The following is a 17,421-nucleotide window of genomic DNA, read 5'->3' as shown; positions in this document are numbered from 1 at the left end:
CGGCCGTGTCCCTCTTGGCCCTTGGGGGATCTGTAGCGGCAACAGACTCCAGAGACACCAGCGGGGTTATTATTATGGATTGCTCCGTTGAGTTTCAGGCTAAATTAACCACGACAGAATAATTTAGTGCCAACTAGAGCTAAAGCCTTATGGAGACTAACTACCCGCGGGGGATTTTTACTATTTTCGGATAGTGTCAATCGACGGCTTATGGTTCGTGAACAGTCAGGACCTGCTCCACATCTATAGTTTTCAGTTATATGCAGGTCATACTATGCTTAATAGCATTAATTATTAGCAAGCGAAACGACCATAAAGAGTAAGTTGTATTTTTAGTCAGAACACTCGAAAGCAAGAAATCTATATACTCTGTACTGAGTCATTCCACGCTAAATAGATTCAAGATAAAGGTTTATTGATAAATCCTGATGTCTTTTTAGTGAACCAGACGAGTATTGTGAGAAACTTAGTTTGTTTCGCCAATAATAGATGGCTTTTGTCAATATCTATGAGATCGTAGTACCTTTCCCCTATTTTAATAGCGCCGAATAGTACATTTAATGAGCAACCGGCTCTAACTAATTTAAAATAAAACTAGTAATAGTTAGTACTTAACAGACTTATCGTTGCCATGGTACATGCACATCTTGATATGTGGGTATGGCCCAGAACTCCCTTTCTTAGTCCAAAAGTTTTCGAGATCATACATAGGCTGAATGTGTTGCTCTAGAAGCTGTGACGCAGCAATAACATTGCCCCGAAAGTCAGGTGACTGTTACCGTGTTAGGCTTCACTGCCTGGTAATTAATATTGGGAGTCCGCTGTATTTTTTTATCTTCCCTGTGTCTACAGGCGATTAATAAGATAATAATAAGATATTAATGAAAGAGACATAAGTACGGTCAATACTCTAGTATTTCCCTAATCAGTATATCGCTTGAAGACTAATGTCGATAGCGACAGATCAGGGGATGCATAGAGTTTCGGTAGAGAACTGATTAATTGACTGAATTAATTGAATATGAAGCTATCTAGGAAGAGAAAAATCATTTATGTGTGTCGACAACTAATTCCAAAGCTCTTATTAACTTAATAAATATAGCTAATATCCTTCAAACCAATCTTCGACTACCCCGTGTAAGTAAATAAGACATTCATACCACAAATGGTGAGTGATGAGCACCTTCCCGAAAAACAAAATAAAAGCAAGTTTCGAATGATCATTCTGATTTAATGAGCTTTTTAGGCTTAGGCGTCACTATCTTCATCTGCTGTACCAAATGATTCTTCCCGAGTCCTCTTTATCCCACTGCTTTTGGACAATGAATCATCCTTATTGCCTGAGAGAAACGTAGATTGAGATTTCTGCTCGGCTTCCTCGGTTGGCTGTGTAGTCTGCTTTGCTTCCCAAGAACGAAGAGTCAAACCCCTCGAGGGGTTGACTCGTACAAAATTTTGGTTTTCTTTTTGGACTCCGCGGCCTTTTCTGGGTCCTTTGAGCAAAAAGAAGTCCTTGTTTCAGATTTTGGTCCATGATCGACGGGCTCTGCATGCCTCTTCACTTTACCCTCTCCAAGTTTCGAGCCAGATAGCCCATTTATCTCTCGTATTTGATCTGCCAAGGGCAAGTGAGAAAAGGAGTTATTAATTTTGGTCAGTCTTTCCTGAGATAGGTACTCGATGCTTGAACTTTTAGGAACGAAAAATGATCTGCCTGCGCTTGGACAAGTACTGCACCTTCCTTCCCTCAAGACATAGCGAGAGTAGTTACCAACAGTGAACCTTGGTGCTCTATCAATGTGTGTATTACCATCAGTGGTCGACGTACGTCCCTTGCATCGACTACACCAGGTTTCCACTTGACTTGGACGTTTGGCGCTACCGTCGGCCGGACGAATTTTGGGCCCAAGTACTTCTGGCGGGCCCTGGAGTGCTATGCAACTCATGTTTGTCATTCTTAGAGAAGGTAATGTCTTCGTCAACCGGCATCATACGTGCTTTCTTGCCACATTTGCTGCAATTCCACTCGCGACAAAGATAAGTCCCAGGACTCGAGACTGACCAACGAGGTCGGTCATCTGATCGGATCTGATTCTCTTCACATTCTGAGCAACGAAGAGCCAAGACTGTGCCATCAAATCCACTATACCATAGAGAGTGCGTATCGGCACGGCGATTGCCGATGATTTGGCTTTGATGATTCAAAATCATAGCTAGACTGGATATTAAATCCGCAGGCGTTGGCTGCTGAAGCAGATTTGCACGGCTTAGAATGTTCGAAATTCTCTCATGAATCTCATGCATGTTCGATGGTTGTTGGTTCGGAAAGAGGATTTGCTTTTGGCCTCGTAACCAGTCCAGAACTGGTTTAGGTATATCCTCAGGGTAAGCCCATGCTTCGTGAGGTGAAGCAGACTTTAGTGCCTCTAAGGCTGGCTGGATCAGATCCCGAAGATCATTGTCGCTATGGGGATGCTTTGAAAAAAAGTCGCGCCAAGATCTTGTATCTTCTCCAGCAAAGATTACGGGAACTGGCTTAGCACTCCTCCCAAGTGCTACTCCCTCGGGTTTCGGGGGTGCACGTTGCTTCCACTTCTCTTCGGAGTAATAGTTCGGAACAATTGGTATGTGGTGCCCCTTGCCTTCAGCCATAAGCCATGCAGCCTTAGTGATTTTATCCTGTTGAGCACCTAAACTCTTTGGATTTCCTGGCATCATGAGGTGTTGCGGGTGCTTGCAGGTAAGAACTGCACGGCGAAACATGTAATCCTTGTCTGGATTGCCGTAATCCTTCTCATACATCAAGCGAATTTCGATACTGTCGAATTCACCCCAAAGAGGCAAAACGGCAAACGTCTGACTTTTTCGCGTATACTTCTCCACCTTAACTCCGTAAAAAATCTCCACTTTGGCGTAGATTGAGTCGGCGATATCAGCGGTGAATTTTACGTGGCATTCCTGCACGTCATCGGGAAACTCGCCTCCTTCAGTAGCCTCTGACTGATAGCTTCTCCTTGGAAATTGATTGAAAAGGAAAGTACCAGGTGTATAGGCATTGCCCATCACCATTGCAATGCACCCGTTTGTAGGGTCTGCCGTTTCGCCGTCATATTCTTGGGTCGTAGTAAAAGACGGCTGGTTTAAGCGATGTGCAAGTGGTGATTCTAGCGATCCCGATGGCTTCACTAGATACCTAGGATCCGTTAAATACCCAGGAATGTCCTCCAATGGGTGGCTTATCTCATAGCTTTCCCAAGCCGCTGCTTCTCGCCGTTTAAAGTCCAAGAATGAGCTGCTTAATTCCGCGATTGGACGGTCAGGGAGTTCTATATATTATTAGTGAAATAAGCGGAGCGGCGATGACAGCACTTACTGCTCATGTCCCTACGGTGCAGTTTGTCCAGCTCATTCTTGTATTTTCCCGCTAGATGACGATGCTTTCCAAGAGGCGGTGGTGGAAGAACTAGATTACCCAAGACCCGGTAGCTATTTGTCCCAGGATTCAAGCTTTCATGGTCCGGAGAGATGACATGATACCCCACACGCTTTATGATAGTTGGCCGTGCAAAGGATATCGGTGCCTTTTTCGGGTTATGAGCACGACGTAGACTCCCATCTTGGCGTTGTTGGTGGCCAGCTGTAACTTGCCTCAGATTCTTGTTCAAGGTAAACAAACTTTGCTTTTTGGATTTTGAATATCACTCACTTTTTGTCTGAGTACAGATTTGCCGTAAAAATATACAGTTGGCACATTTTCCAGACTGTTCTTCTCTGATGAAGACACAAGTAGTGAAAGGTCGATTATCATTGTCTCGACAACACTCGCATGGCAATGCGTTTTCTTGTCCACGTTGTTGAATAGCTGCCGCATATTTGTATTCCAACACATTTAGAAATTTATTCCGAAAGTCGTCAGACTGGTATTCATTCGAGTGAAAGACAACTTGACGCAGTTTGGGATGGTCGCGGGTGATACTTTTAACATGTTGGGACCGAGAACTCTGTATCACCGCGGTGATGAATTGGTCGTCGTTACGAGATTCCTTTCGTGGAAGAATTGGTAGTGTCATTTTTGTGTTTACCTAGAACTCAATGTAAGCAAGGCCGATGGTTGGTGCTGACGAATTTGAAGAAGCCGTATGGGTGGGATCCGCAGGGCGTTTTGGTCGGTTTATGATAGGGAAAATTGTGCGCCGCGTCTACGCGATGCTCTTTTTAAGGCTCTATTCGAGGACAATATTTCAAAATTGAGCCCTCTCTGGGGGAACAACCGACGGTGGTGAGGATTGATCTAGCCTTTGTCACAGAGGTGCTGAAAAAGGAAAGTGAAGCTGAAGAATGGGAAAAAGTGCTGACTGCTGATTGCCCTAAGCACGAGCACAACCGAAACATTAACTAGACATTTCAAGAGTATTTATGTTCTAAATCAAACAAAGGGTCAGCCTCATAGCGCAGCGGTGCCCGTTTGTTCGCTGCGGGGCAACATAAAATGACCCCCCATATTCAGATACTTCCATGTCTTACAATCCAATTGATTGAATCTTGAAGCTTTATAACCTTTGCTAATCCACAATATCAACAATATTTAGACCCTTGTTGTCTTGCTCCGACTATTCCCCTGTTTGCTACTGACAAACCCTGACATCGCGCCGCACGATGGTACGTCCAAAGTGGGAGAACCGACCAGATGACCAGGCAAAACTTCAAGATTTTATCGACAGACTTCTGAATTCCTCTGCCTCAGATGGTGTGAAGGACTTGCTGAGACATGAGAAGCAGCGCGACTTAGATATTATCTCTATTGACAACTTCAACATGAAGAGTGTGATAGACAAGGTCGCAGCAGCTCTTCACCAAAGAGGTGAGATAGTCCCGGATCCCTGTGAATCTTGCAAGCAAGAAGAGTCCGCGATTGCATTCAGGGGCTGTGTTCGTATGCACAACAAGCAATACAGCAGATGCTCGAATTGCATATTCTTACAAAAGGAATGTTCTCTTGGGAACCGTGAGTGAAACCTCCCCTGGCACTACAGTATTGTCCTTTTTTAACCTACTAGAGCTACAGCAACCCAGAGATCTCATCTGATAAAAATGCCTAAGCCTACAAAATCATATATAAAGACCGGTAAAAACTGTCAAGTAAGTACTAGAGAGGGAAAATTCGGTCATCAACAAGTATTCGATCAAGAGGGAACTTCCAATCTTTACAGAGTACTAGGAAACCTCGTGTTGCCGCGCCCAACTGGTCGCTTTAGAGAAAAGGCAGAAATATGGGAATCAGAATTACGGAAGCTTGACGAACGGAACATGAGAGGTAAGCTTAACTTGACCTCAATTAATTACAATTCAGTCTGACGATGAACAGAGTTGCAAAATTGCCCAGTCACCGATCTCCATGGATCGTTCCAAGTTTTTAAGGAACAAGAGACACGTGCATGGGGATTGCACCACGAATATGACATGCCTACACAATTAGTTGAGCCATCTGGAAGTTTGGACTCATCTCTTTCCTGGCGTATGAATCAGCTATGGAACTTCTCACTGGGCTTGGAGAAGAGTGAAATAGCCGACCTGACAGCCAACGGGTTCCGGGTTCCGGGTACCATCCTGATAATCTGCTCTTCCACCATATCCACCATCGTAACAATGGGTCCAACACATGGCAAGAAGGCGACTATCCCGAAGAAGTTTTGGAATGCCATGAGCAATTCTCTGACAATATTTCAAGCTCGATGAAGGCTAAAGTTGAAGTTCTATTCGGAACAAATATCCAAAAACGCGTGCTGAGCAGACAACCTTGTGAGATTATTCCTCTTTAGGATGAATGGGAAGGGTTAACCCTTCTGCTTGCTCTCGAGGAAGGCTATTGTAACCCTGACAGCAGGTTTAAGCTGAGGAGAGTTTTGATAGTAGCACACGACCCTCAACATGTCTTCCATCAAAATGGTAAGGCTTCCTTGCAACAAGAGAGAACCATGGTTGCCGCGCTTCAAATGAGTGGTGATGATACCACTGTTTGGCTGGATGGATACTATTCACAGAAGCTATGGCTAAACCATGTGTCAAAGTCAGGGCACGGCCAAGGATCCGAGCTTATTGCCTCAAATGTGCAAACAGCAGGGCCAGTTACTCCCAATCACAAAGATGAGAAGACGGACTCCGATATTTCTCATGGTTCTGGTCGAGGAGAGTGGGATGGCTACTTTTTTGCCGAGAACCCGCACAGCAACCAAGATTTAAGGGAACTCATCCCCCCAGCTTTGGCCGCTCTTCAAAAGGCAAATCAGTCTTCCGATGGTTGGAAAACACCTACCACCACCGGTCCAAGATTGGCTCAGAGGGCAGAGACAAATTTTGTTCGCAAATATTTCTATTTCAAGCTTCCAGGATATCACAGATGCCCTGTGTTCAGTTTTGCAGGTTCCCACTGGCACTGATTCAATCAAAGGTCTGCTCGAGAAGATATTGAAACATCAGGACGCCCACTTACACGCAGTGCAAGAGAAATTTTAAGAACTCTGGTACAGCAGTTTTGACGGTTCTGAAATCGAGGTTGTTTGCAAGACATGTGGAGGAACCCTCAAAGCTGACTCACAGCCTCGATGGTTAATCAATAGACCTGGTACCTATTTCCCACGCCAACGGAGATGCAAAACCTGTGAAGGCAAGAACCGTGTGGCGATACCTAAATGCCCGAGTATCAAAACGAGCTATGCAGAGAAATATGCACTGCTATCGATAGGCTCGTCCGCCCAGGAACCGCTTCCACTTCAACAATATCTGCGAGAAAGAGGTGACAGGGACGTTGACCTTCCTGAGGAGGTAAAATGCTGGTGCATAAAGTGTGAAGACAAGACTGTATTGAGTGATGGTAGCAACTGGTTTGTTGATCATGAGCCAAGATGGACTATAGGAGTTCCTCTTTATCTAGAGAGAACTAAACGCTGCAAGACATGTAACAAAAACACTGCAAGCTTTGTGGGGACGGATGCCAAGATTCTGTCCACATACCCGGCAAAATTACGGGCGTTCCACAACAACTATGCTTCCCAGACACGTGAAGAACACGAGGCATCATTTGACATGCGGTACGCTCGTCAAGTGAAAGAAGAATATGGAGGTGATTTATGATTTAACAGAACGATTCAAGTTGGATCTTCTATGTTGTTTATGTCTATAAACTCGATTCCGATACATGCACTTGCACTCTCTGTGTCTAATATTTTGTGTGATTTCCAAAGAGTTTCGGTAGTTGTTGTTTGAGATAGTGATAGTTTATCAATGATTGATACATTGGCACTGATCATTCGAACAAAAACGGAGCACTCGAGAGTCAGAAGAAGATTTCTAATGCTAGAAGTCTTCTGGAAGGAGCTTTAGCAACCGTCTATGTTAGTTCAGATGCTTCTTATACTTGTGTTCAAAGTGAAAGTTATAATTTCACTGTACCTGTCAAATTTGAGCTCAACCCTCGTCGTGGTGATGAAGTCATTCTTCAATATCTCCCGACAGATACAAAAAATCCTTATGCGTATTCTCTCGGTGCATTATCGACGGGTTCTGCTAGGCACTTAAAATGGTTTATCCACGGCCATAATACATGTAGTGATAGATCATTGGACTGTTAGCTTATGACAAATAGACGATATTGTTGAAATTAAGCCTGACCAAACTGTCCATAGCTTTTTAGTTAAGCGGTGAATGACATGCTAAGAGATATAACGTTTATAAAACGCATTGATTGATAGCCCACGTATGTATTATCATGAAAAGTAGATATTTTAATTGTTCGGATTTTACATGGGTAATTTACATACAGGCAACTAGGTAACTAGTCTATAGTAGTGCACCTAGATGTTTTTGACAGTATTATTCTCTCATCAAGTTTAGACTATTTTCCGGGAAAAAATCCCTCCCAAGATGGAAGAAATAATGGCTGAGATTCAGCCCAAGCCAAAAAAAAAAAAACCAAAAAAAAGAGACACAAGTAAGTTACAGACTTCCGTTACAATACCGGTTTTTGGGCAGTTCTCCAACGTTGCGAAAATCTACACATACCTTACCATTGCAAATGTCGATACGCATCTAATTTTCTAAGTCTACTAACATTCCGCTACGTATCCGCAATATAGTAGCGTTGCAAAATGTGAACGATTGGAAACCGCTTGGAAGTTGCAGAAATCTGATAAGTTGTAGAAAATCGATACGTTTATATTTCTTGATACGTTGCAAATTAAATTACAATTCATATAGAAATCGCTTGTATTTTTGGTATTCTAATTAAAAATTGAGAAGCTTGCAGGGTGAGCTGTAGCGAGGCCCCCAAGTCGGTTAGTGAGGTCATATCGGGTGGTGTTAATATACACAAGGGTGGACAAGTCGACGCGTTCTGTTTTATGGGTATATCAATTAGAATCAATTTTCATTGCCTTTCCATATAAATTATATTGTTGGAAATCAAGATTTTGATACCTTCCTCCAAACACCGCTATGGTAATATTTATGTATATATTCATCTAATATTCTTCAACAGAGCCAAACTTCCTAGCAGAGGGCTCCAGTGAGTTGATATTAGGGTGATTGTCGTCTTATCACATCAAAAAACCTCCAAATACTCGAGGTGTCATAGTTGACTTTAACGGGGATGTATTCTGAACGGGCGTCTCCGATAGGTCGGCAAGTGTTGACTAAAACATTAGTGGCTTGGCGTCCAAGGCGGTGAAAAATTGTACATGTCCAACACGAACTCTAACTCTTCCTAACCCTAATCAATATATGAGTCGAATATTAGACATATACAAAAGATATACGCTAAAGGCTGAGCAGGTGTCTAAAATCATCAAAAATTGACTGGTTTTTTTCTGCCAGTTCAGACAGCCGCTAAATTTTAGTCAACACCCGCCGAGCGATCCGAGACACCCGTAATAGTCTGTATGACATTCTTGGCATTTTGAACAACCATTTTCAACATGTGTAGTCTGACTTGAAAAATATATACAAACAACATTGAAAATATATCTAATAAAATGATATCTTACACATTCCTCAAACTCCGCAAAACCAACGCCACAGCAACAGCACCAATAATCCCCGAAAAAAGGAAAATAACAAGCACCTGCTGCACATCCACAAACGGACGCCTGGCGACACCCAGCATGCCCTGAACCTCACCCTCGAGCTTATCCTCCAACGCGCGTAGCGAGAATTCACTCTCAACTCTGTCAACCCCATTCCGCGCCATGTCCTGCAAGTCGGCGTCGGTCAAATCAACCAGAACCCTGCGCATAATGGCCGTCCATTCATCAACATTTTTCGTGTCGCGCAGCCAACCCGTCTTGTCCTCGATAATGCTCTCTAGCGGACCACCCGTATTCGACGCGAGCACGGGCAGACCGGCGTGCATGGCTTCGACGGGGACGATGCCAAAATGTTCATTAACAGGTGTGTAGAGTAAGAGTTTCGAGTGGTGAAGCAGAGTATCTCTGAAAGCGCTAGGCACAGAGAGAAGGAAAAGCACATCAATGGAATCGGGTATCGAGAGCGCAGAGATGACGGTTTTGGTAGTGACGGTTTGCAGTCCAAAGCCGAGGGCCAGCTCGTTGAGTTCTTTGTGGTATTGCACGTTTTCTTGCACGCGGTTATCGTAGCCACCTACCCATTAGATTAGTAAAGAAGAAGAAGAAGTAAAAAAAAAGGGCTTCTCACCTGCTATCACCAACCTCGTGCCCGTCCGATCCTGAGCAGACAGCCCATTATACGCGCGAATAGCAAGGTCAATGCCCTTTTTCCTCTCGAAGCGATTGATACTCAGAAGAATCTTCTTCCCGCCCCATAAACCATTCCCCTCGTCGACATGTTCCTCTTGTTTCCCCTCACTCGACTCCTTCGTATCAACACACGGATACACAACACTGACATCGCCCAGCCTCTCCGACCCAAAGACATTCCTCACAACCCCCTTTGTAAAATTCGAATTCGCAACAACCTTATCCGACGCACTCATCGCCCATCCCTCAAACCAATCCAGCGGATACCGATAGGCGCCCTTGAGCAGACGCAGCGCCGAGCCACCCTCGTTTCGGCGCGCCAGCAACTGATCCGGGAAATGGCAGTAGAACAGAATACGCTGTTTGTTTTTCGTGCTGCTGCTGCTCAGCGCAGCGAACCGCTCGCCGAACCATTTCAGAATCGGCACGCACGCAGGCAACTGGTCAATAATAAAAATGTCATCCCGAAACTCCTCCTTGCTCGTGGTCGCCGTTGTTGTTGTGTCTTTTTTCCCCGTCCTGCCCATCTCACTCAAAACCGACGCTGTAAGATGCAACTGTCTCAACATGGCCATCAACAAATGAAACCTGCCGCAAAACAGCGCGGGAAACACTGTGTTGCCGCGCACGCGCACGTCCAGCGTTCCATCGCGCGCTTCTTCGAAACAATGCGATTTGTCGCGGTGTGATGTGTAGATTGTGACCTGGTGGCCGCGGTTCTGCAGGGCGAGCGCGACGTCGATGATGAGGCGTTCGGCGCCGCCGATGCCGAGGTCGGGATGGATTATGATGACATTGGAGGGTGTTGTCGTTGCCATTTTTTTCTCTCTTTTCTTCCTTGTAATATAAAAAAAAAATTGTAAGGGCCCCTAGGGGCTCGCGTTCAGAGCTGTCTGTTTGAATTACCCCGGGGTGTATGTAGGCCAGTCTGTCATCATGAGCGGAGAGGGAAGCTACGGCGTCAGCTGATAGCTTATCTTATCTTATCGAGCACATACATCCCACTCACTCCTAGTATCTGTACTTATTCATCATTCACTACGTATTACACTCATTTACTTCGTACAACTTCTCAATTGATGAGGATAAACTTATTGTAACAAATATTCAATTGGCCACGCCATATCGTCCACGATCGTCATTTGTGCAACATGGCAAATGATCGGCTTTAATAAACAAGAAAGAAAGAAAAAAGATACAAGCAAGGAAATATAGAAACGGTTTGGGGTGTCGTAACAAGTCTGGTACATGAAAAAGATAAGAGGGGTATGTATGTATGAAACACAAAACATTGTATATCAACAAAAGTCGATGGTAGTAAAAAGGCACTCCAATAGGGTTGTTTGTTTGTTTGTTCGTCGTGCAAACGTCGTAAGGAAAGGCTAATGACAAGAAGTGAAGCAAAAGTATAGATGGCAGGGAAAGGAGAAAAAAAAAGGGGGAAATTGGACAAAAAACGCTCCTCATGTACAAACCAGGTAGGCAAATAAGATTGTTTTTACACAAGGTGGAGAGAGGGGGAGGGGGGAGAAATATGGAAACGGCTTTTAGAAGCAGTTGAGAGTGCTCTTCTTCTTCTTTTTGTTGATTGCGTTCATTCGCTCTTCCAGCTGGGCGCGAGCAGCCTCGGCCTCGCGGCGGGCGCTGCGTTCGTGTTCCACAGCCTGGAGAGAAAGACGGGTCGAGCTGCGCTCCTTACGTAGTTGCTGCAGCTCGTCCTCGTATTGCCAGGCCTTCTTCTTCCAGCCCTCCATGTCGTTCTTGATTTTGTTGCTCTGGGCTTCTAGGTCGCCTAGGGCTTCTTCCAAGGTGGCTGTGAGCTGCTTCTCGGCGTAAAGGTGCTTCTCGATCGTCTTGATGCGCGATTCCTGGTCCTCGATTAATTGAGGGCTGACCAGTTCTCTGCTTGTGTGACGAGAGCCCGGAGGAGATGCAGTCGAGGCAATAGAAGGCAAAGGCGGCAATGGGATCGCCGGTGGCGGAGACGGGAGAGATGCTGTCGAAGTGCTCTTGCGGAGATTTGAAGTGATCGAGCTAGTGCGGTCGGCAGATGTGTCGTTGCCACTATTCTTGAGCTGAAGCTGCGATTTGTTAGTACGTACAAAAGATATATTGGGCTAGTTTGCAGTCACTTACCTCAAGCTGCTCAATGCGCACTCGGTATGTCTCAATCTCTCGCTCGAGGGTTGCAACCTTGGCATTGGCGTCGATGAGAGCCTGTGTGCGCTCGGTCTGCATCAAAGACAGACGATTGTGGTGCTGGTCAAAGGTGCTCGTAATCTGTTCCTCGAGCTCTTCAACAAGGCGGACGCTCTTTTGTTTTTCGGCGTCGATTTCTGAAATCGTTGTGTCTTTCTTCTTGATGAGCTGTTCTTTCTCGCGCAGCTTCTCTTCGAGAGTGGCAACCAATGTTGCAAGTTCGGTAAATCGGGCCTCGGTTTCTGGCGACTCCTTGGTTTGTTCGACGTTGCTTTCCTTGGCTTCTAGTTGCTTCGTAAGATCTTCGTTTGCGTCAATGAGATCGCCATATTTGCCCTCGAGAACCTGTTTCTCGGAAACAAGATCTTCAAGGTGATCCGAAACGGTCACAGGAGTTACTTGAGTGTTAAGAACAGCAGAAATAGTCTTCATCAAAGAAGTGATATCATCCTTGGAGCCAGACATTTCCGCTCTCAACGCCGTCAGGGCTTCTTCATGCTGGGCATTCAGCTCTGCAATGACAGACTCGTGCTCAGCCTTTGCAGCGTCTGCCGCAGCTCCCTTCGCCTCAAGGTCAGACAATGCGCGACTGTGTGTGTCCTGCAGGTTGGCTAGGTCAGACTTGTGGCTGTCGATAAGAGCCTTGTGGCCGCTTATTTCTTCCTCCAGTTCGGCAATTCGGGACTGGTAGACGGCAGAATTGGCATCGTTTGCCTCCTTGGTGGAGATGTGATGAGCCAACTGCTCTTGTGCGGCAACATGGGATGCCTCCAGGCCGGTAATGGTCGCCAAATGAGTAGAAATAGTCGACCTGTGGTCTTGGATTTCACTTTCAAGACTTGTGACCTTGGCGCTCTGGATCTCTCGGGCATCTTCGGCCTCTTTCAAAGAAGCTGCGTTCTCCTTGGTCAGCGAATCCACATACTTGGCATGGTCAGCATGAATAGTATCAATAGAAGCCAACGCGGCGGTAAGCTCGGCTGAGATAGACTGGTGCTGCTTCTCCGAAGTTTCGAGAGAGGCAATGGCGGTTTGGTGCTTGCCCATCCATTCAGACAATTCAGTCTCGAGCTGGTCAAGACGAGCCGTGTGGTCTGCGGAAGCATTCTCGGTATCGGTAGGGGCAGCCGAGACAGGACGGTCATCCAAGGCTTGTTGAAGGCTGACAATCTCAGCACGCAGCTCCTGCTCTCGGGCGTCGTGGGCTTCTTGCATTTCCTTCATTTGGTTGTCCTTTTGGAAAATCTGGTCACGCATTTGAGAGACCATGGCCATATCCATTGGCTTGGCGCCTGACAAGCTAGACCGTTCGCGCGTGAGACCGGAGATGATGGTAGCTTTCATTTCCATTTCTTTCTTGACGCTGGAATTCTCAGCTTCCAAGGCCTGGATACGCTCCATGCGGTGATGGAGTTCGTGCATCGCAGCACTGAGGTTCTGCTCAAAGTTCTGCAAGGCATCAGGTCTCTGCTCAAACTCTTCAACGGCAATGTTACGAAGCGCGGCAAGAGATTGATGGGCTCTGTTGACCGTTGAAGCGAGGTTCTGGCTTGTCATTCGGCGAATGACAGGAGCGCTAGGTCCAATGGGGGATGTCGGGGATGAGGCGGATTTGGATTTCTGAATGTCAGACTTGAGTTGCTCGACAAGCATGACGGTGTCTTCATGCTCAGCCTCGAGCTGGGCATACTTTTGCGCAATCAGGTTCATGCCCTCTTCATGTTCGTGAAGGAGCTGGCGCAGGTTCTTGAGTTCTTCTTCCGACTGGTGCGAAACGCCGTTGGAAACGGAACCTTCGTGGGCAGAAACGACTGTCGTATCAGACGTGTCCTGCGAGATAGCCGACTGCTCGACCGAGGACAACTCCGAGGAGAGCGATCGCGAAGACGAGCGTTGAGCGCCATTTTTCATTTCCTCGGATTTCCCGTTGTCTAAAAAAGACTCTGGGCGAGAACCGTCTGTCGAAGTTTCGCCGGCCAAAGACGCCGCAGCTGGGTGACGCGCAATGTCGATTTGATCTTGCATTTCGGACATGGCCCGCAGCGCTTCCTCGTATTTGGCGGTCAGGATATCGTACTCATTTTGAGTAGAGTCGTGTTGCATACGGAGGTCGAGGAGCTCCTGTGTGACATTCTCAAGTTTCTCGGCGACAAACTTGGACTGAGCTGGGCTATGGTCAAAGTCGTCTGGAGTCTCGATGTCTTTGGATTGTGTCTTTTCTAAAGCAGCAAGCTCTGACTCGGCAGTGCGAGGTCGCTCCTCGTCTTGGGTCTCCTCGACGTCGGGCAATCGGTCTACCAAGTCCTCGTCGTCATCCTCTGGGATGGCAGTTTCCACCGCTTCGGTCAAGATGTCAAGCGTATTCCCGCGATTCCGTGCTGACCAGCTTTCCCTTGTCTGGGGAACGGGCTGGGCGACATCGGGTTCGGCTTTTTGGCCCTTAGCGCCGCCGTTCTGTTGGATATGGTCGAGCTCGTAAAGAAGATTGTCTAGTTTTCCCAAGCTCCTCTGGCGGTCGACAACATGTTCGAGTCGGTGGATTTCACGTTGCATCAGCTCCATGTCTTGATCTGAATCGGCAAGACGCTCCTCTAGAGTGGAAATGTAGTCTTCGCAGCTAGCCTCGTTCTCGCGAACGCGGGCAATTTCTTTGCGCAGTTCGATGATCACAGATGAGTTCTTCTCCTCGCCGGTGGATTGGCCGTCAAGCTTAGACTCAAGGTCGTGCAGGTAGGTTTCCGTGTTGGTTTCGCGATCCATCATTTTCTGTACTCGAGCTTGTAGTTGTGTGTTCAAGGTATCCATGTATGCGCACTTGCTCTCTCGCTCGAGAAGCGAGCTTTCAGTGTTGGCCAAGGAAGCCCTGGTGTTTGAGAGGGATGATTCCAGGCTTTGGATAGTCTTTTCATACTCCAGCACGACCTGCTCGACCGACTCGGCAAAGGAGTGCGAGCGCTTCAGTCGTTCCACCGAGCTGTTTTCGATCGCGGCGGCGAGTTCGTCTGGGTCCTCCGTGTTGAGATCCGAGGCTTTGCTCAGCTCCGAGATCAACTTGGCGTGGCGCTGGCTCAGCGAAGTGTAGCTTTCTTGCATGTCCAACAGGTGGTTCTGCAATTCCACTTCGCGATCATTAGACCGCTCCCCTCGCTCGGGCTGCACAACTGTCTTTCGCTCTTCGGCTTCGGCATTGCGGAGCTGTTGACGCAAGAATGAGATTTCTGCTTTGAGTCGTTCGATGACGGCCTGTTTATCGCTCTCGTCGGTGATTTGCTGGATACGGGGTTTGCTCTGGATGGCTCTGGCTCGTTGCGCATACTGCACAGTGTTCAAGGTTTCGCTCAGGTGGAATTCGGCGGGGGTTACACAAGCGACCATGTAGGTGATTGCCGTACCTCCCAACGAGTCCTGGAGTAGACGAGTAAGCTTGGAATCGCGATACGACACATGGGCGCCGGATTGGCGAGATGATAGCTGAGAGATGACTTTGCCCAAACTGGCCAAGCCGGCGTTGATGGAAATGCCTTCCTTGGCTCGTTCTCCTGAAGCGCCTGTGTTTTTCAGTCTTTCGCTGCCAGCCAAATCGACAAAGTGCAGTTTGCTGTCAACAGTCACGACGGCGTCTGACGATGAGAGCGCCTCGACGGGGACGGACATTCGCTTCTCCTTGGCAGTCATCATGGAGGCTGGGGATTTTCGCTGAACGAGATTCAAACTGAAGACGGCGTGCGAACGAGATGATTTGGCGTTGATGGCGGTCGCATCAGTTTGACGAATGGTGGAACCAAAGTTCAAAGCGCCGATCAGGTCCTCGAAGCAGTTGATGTCGACCTGGCGCAGCCCGGTCAGGAGGATCCTGCCTTTTGTATCTTCTCGGATGGTAACGGTGCTGCGATCGTTGGTAGGGGTGGAGTCGGGGAGGAGCAAATCTCTCAAATGCTCATTGTAGATCTCCACATAGGTAGCCTTCATCTGCCAGTTCTTCTCGAAGGAAGGTTTGTTGAAGGCCTGCGGAGAGCCGACTGAGTACCGCGAGGGGGTGCGAAGACCAGACGATTGGGCGCGACCGTGTTTGGGGCCATCGAGTTTGTCGAAGAGAAGCTGGGCGGCGCGCGGCACGACTCCTGTGGTGGTTATCAAGGTTAGTATTGATTCTTTTGGAGATTAGAGTTAAGACGTACCCATGGCACTGGTGTCGTTCTGTTCGCCAGGGCCAGATGTACCCATGGTGTACGATTTACCGGCGCCAGACTGGCCGTAGGCAAGAATGGAGACATTGTAGCCCTGCATAAAGGAATTGACGCTGTCGCTCAGGTACTCCCAGACGCCGCTCTGGTCGGTTGTTTCTGGAAAGACCCGATCGAAGACGAACAGCTTGCGGCCCTGAGGCACATCGACGGCCAGGCTGGTTGGCGACGTTACATGGACCATGGAGCGCTGGAATCGCTGAGGGATCAATTCATAGCCAGGGTCGTTTGGTCGCAAAGGCGGACGCACACGGACAGCTGGAGGAAGAGGTTGTTAGCGAACACACAATACAAACCGAGGGAATCAATTGCGACATACCGACTTTGACGGCAGTCTTGCTATCCTCGTCGGAAGCACGGCTGCCACCATGACGACTGCCGGTGCTCATGCGACTTGTGCTTCGCGGCGGGCGGATCATGGCGCTCATGGGGCGAGTGGGAATGCCAGGCGACCCTGGAGGCGAGGTTGCCGTCGGTATAGTCATAACGATGTTGGTTGTTATATGAGTGTGGTGTTGATGTTCCTCCTCTCTCCAAATCTACCTCGGTCGGCCGAGGCCAAACACCTTTCTTTGTTCTGAACTCAGATGGAGCAAAGGACGATTGGATTCATGTATCGGAGAAAGAAAGAGAAAAAAAAAAAAAAGCAACGGGAACAATGGCGATAAGAATAAAGAAGGCGAGTCGAGTCGTGGACTCTCAGACGAATGAATTCAGTTCAGGCGTCCTGCGCGATTCGCAACGGCCCCCCTATTTTTTTTTTTTTCCTTTCCTCCCCTTGATGGACTCGTATTAAGCGGGAGTATCCGAGTAATGCAATGGGACATTCGAATGTCATGCACGATAGAGAAAGGTTGACAGCTCCAGGTATGTCGGGGGCGGAGGAGGGTGGGAGATAGATGCAAGGAAGAAAAACACGCAAAAGGCTGCACGAACTGGGATGCAGAAAGGATGAACGAAACAAACGACACGGCTGTTAGTTTGTCGTCCTCTATTATTTGCCTACTCTCTAGCCCCCCGGAAATTATCTCGCAACGACGAACCAGGGGAGGACGGAGACAAGCGCGTTTCTGGTGAACTGGAGAGGAAGTTAGGAACGCAACTAAGAGAAACTAGAGCAGCCGTTTTGCGCGGTAAGATACCGCCAGGAACGGCCGATAATTACCGAGAATTACCGCCAGTTCCTGCTGCACGACGCCGCGATCTGATAA

The 17,421-nt window shown here is 47.5% G+C and overlaps 5 protein-coding genes across 5 annotated transcripts; 2 read left to right on the top strand and 3 right to left on the bottom strand.

Annotated features, from left to right (window-relative positions):
• Positions 1 to 1,878: 1,878 nt before the first annotated feature.
• Positions 1,879 to 4,070, bottom strand: TRUGW13939_05213 (uncharacterized protein; the record flags this gene model as incomplete). Its single annotated transcript, XM_035488377.1, has 3 exons — positions 1,879 to 3,326; positions 3,374 to 3,637; positions 3,707 to 4,070. 3 exons carry the CDS (start codon positions 4,068 to 4,070, stop codon positions 1,879 to 1,881), a joined length of 2,076 nt encoding a protein of 691 aa, XP_035344270.1.
• Positions 4,071 to 4,656: 586 nt separating this feature from the next.
• Positions 4,657 to 5,736, top strand: TRUGW13939_05212 (uncharacterized protein; the record flags this gene model as incomplete). Its single annotated transcript, XM_035488376.1, has 3 exons — positions 4,657 to 4,861; positions 5,219 to 5,314; positions 5,366 to 5,736. The coding sequence occupies 3 exons, from the start codon at positions 4,657 to 4,659 to the stop codon at positions 5,734 to 5,736; spliced, it is 672 nt and encodes a 223-aa protein (XP_035344269.1).
• Positions 5,737 to 5,975: 239 nt separating this feature from the next.
• Positions 5,976 to 6,437, top strand: TRUGW13939_05211 (uncharacterized protein; the record flags this gene model as incomplete). Its single annotated transcript, XM_035488375.1, has 1 exon — positions 5,976 to 6,437. One exon carries the CDS (start codon positions 5,976 to 5,978, stop codon positions 6,435 to 6,437), a length of 462 nt encoding a protein of 153 aa, XP_035344268.1.
• A 2,597-nt stretch (positions 6,438 to 9,034) lies between these two features.
• Positions 9,035 to 10,585, bottom strand: TRUGW13939_05210 (uncharacterized protein; the record flags this gene model as incomplete). The annotated part of the gene is made up of 2 exons (XM_035488374.1): positions 9,035 to 9,651; positions 9,706 to 10,585. 2 exons carry the CDS (start codon positions 10,583 to 10,585, stop codon positions 9,035 to 9,037), a joined length of 1,497 nt encoding a protein of 498 aa, XP_035344267.1.
• A 729-nt stretch (positions 10,586 to 11,314) lies between these two features.
• On the bottom strand, positions 11,315 to 16,695 carry TRUGW13939_05209 (uncharacterized protein; the record flags this gene model as incomplete). The annotated part of the gene is made up of 4 exons (XM_035488373.1): positions 11,315 to 11,848; positions 11,904 to 16,087; positions 16,145 to 16,468; positions 16,530 to 16,695. The coding sequence occupies 4 exons, from the start codon at positions 16,693 to 16,695 to the stop codon at positions 11,315 to 11,317; spliced, it is 5,208 nt and encodes a 1,735-aa protein (XP_035344266.1).
• Positions 16,696 to 17,421: the final 726 nt, after the last annotated feature.

The sequence above is a fragment of the Talaromyces rugulosus genome, chromosome III (genome assembly GCF_013368755.1).
Source record: "Talaromyces rugulosus chromosome III, complete sequence".
Classification (NCBI taxonomy): domain Eukaryota; kingdom Fungi; phylum Ascomycota; class Eurotiomycetes; order Eurotiales; family Trichocomaceae; genus Talaromyces; species Talaromyces rugulosus.
Note: the sequence above shows the minus strand (reverse complement) of the source record. Positions and strands in the feature narration are given on the sequence as shown.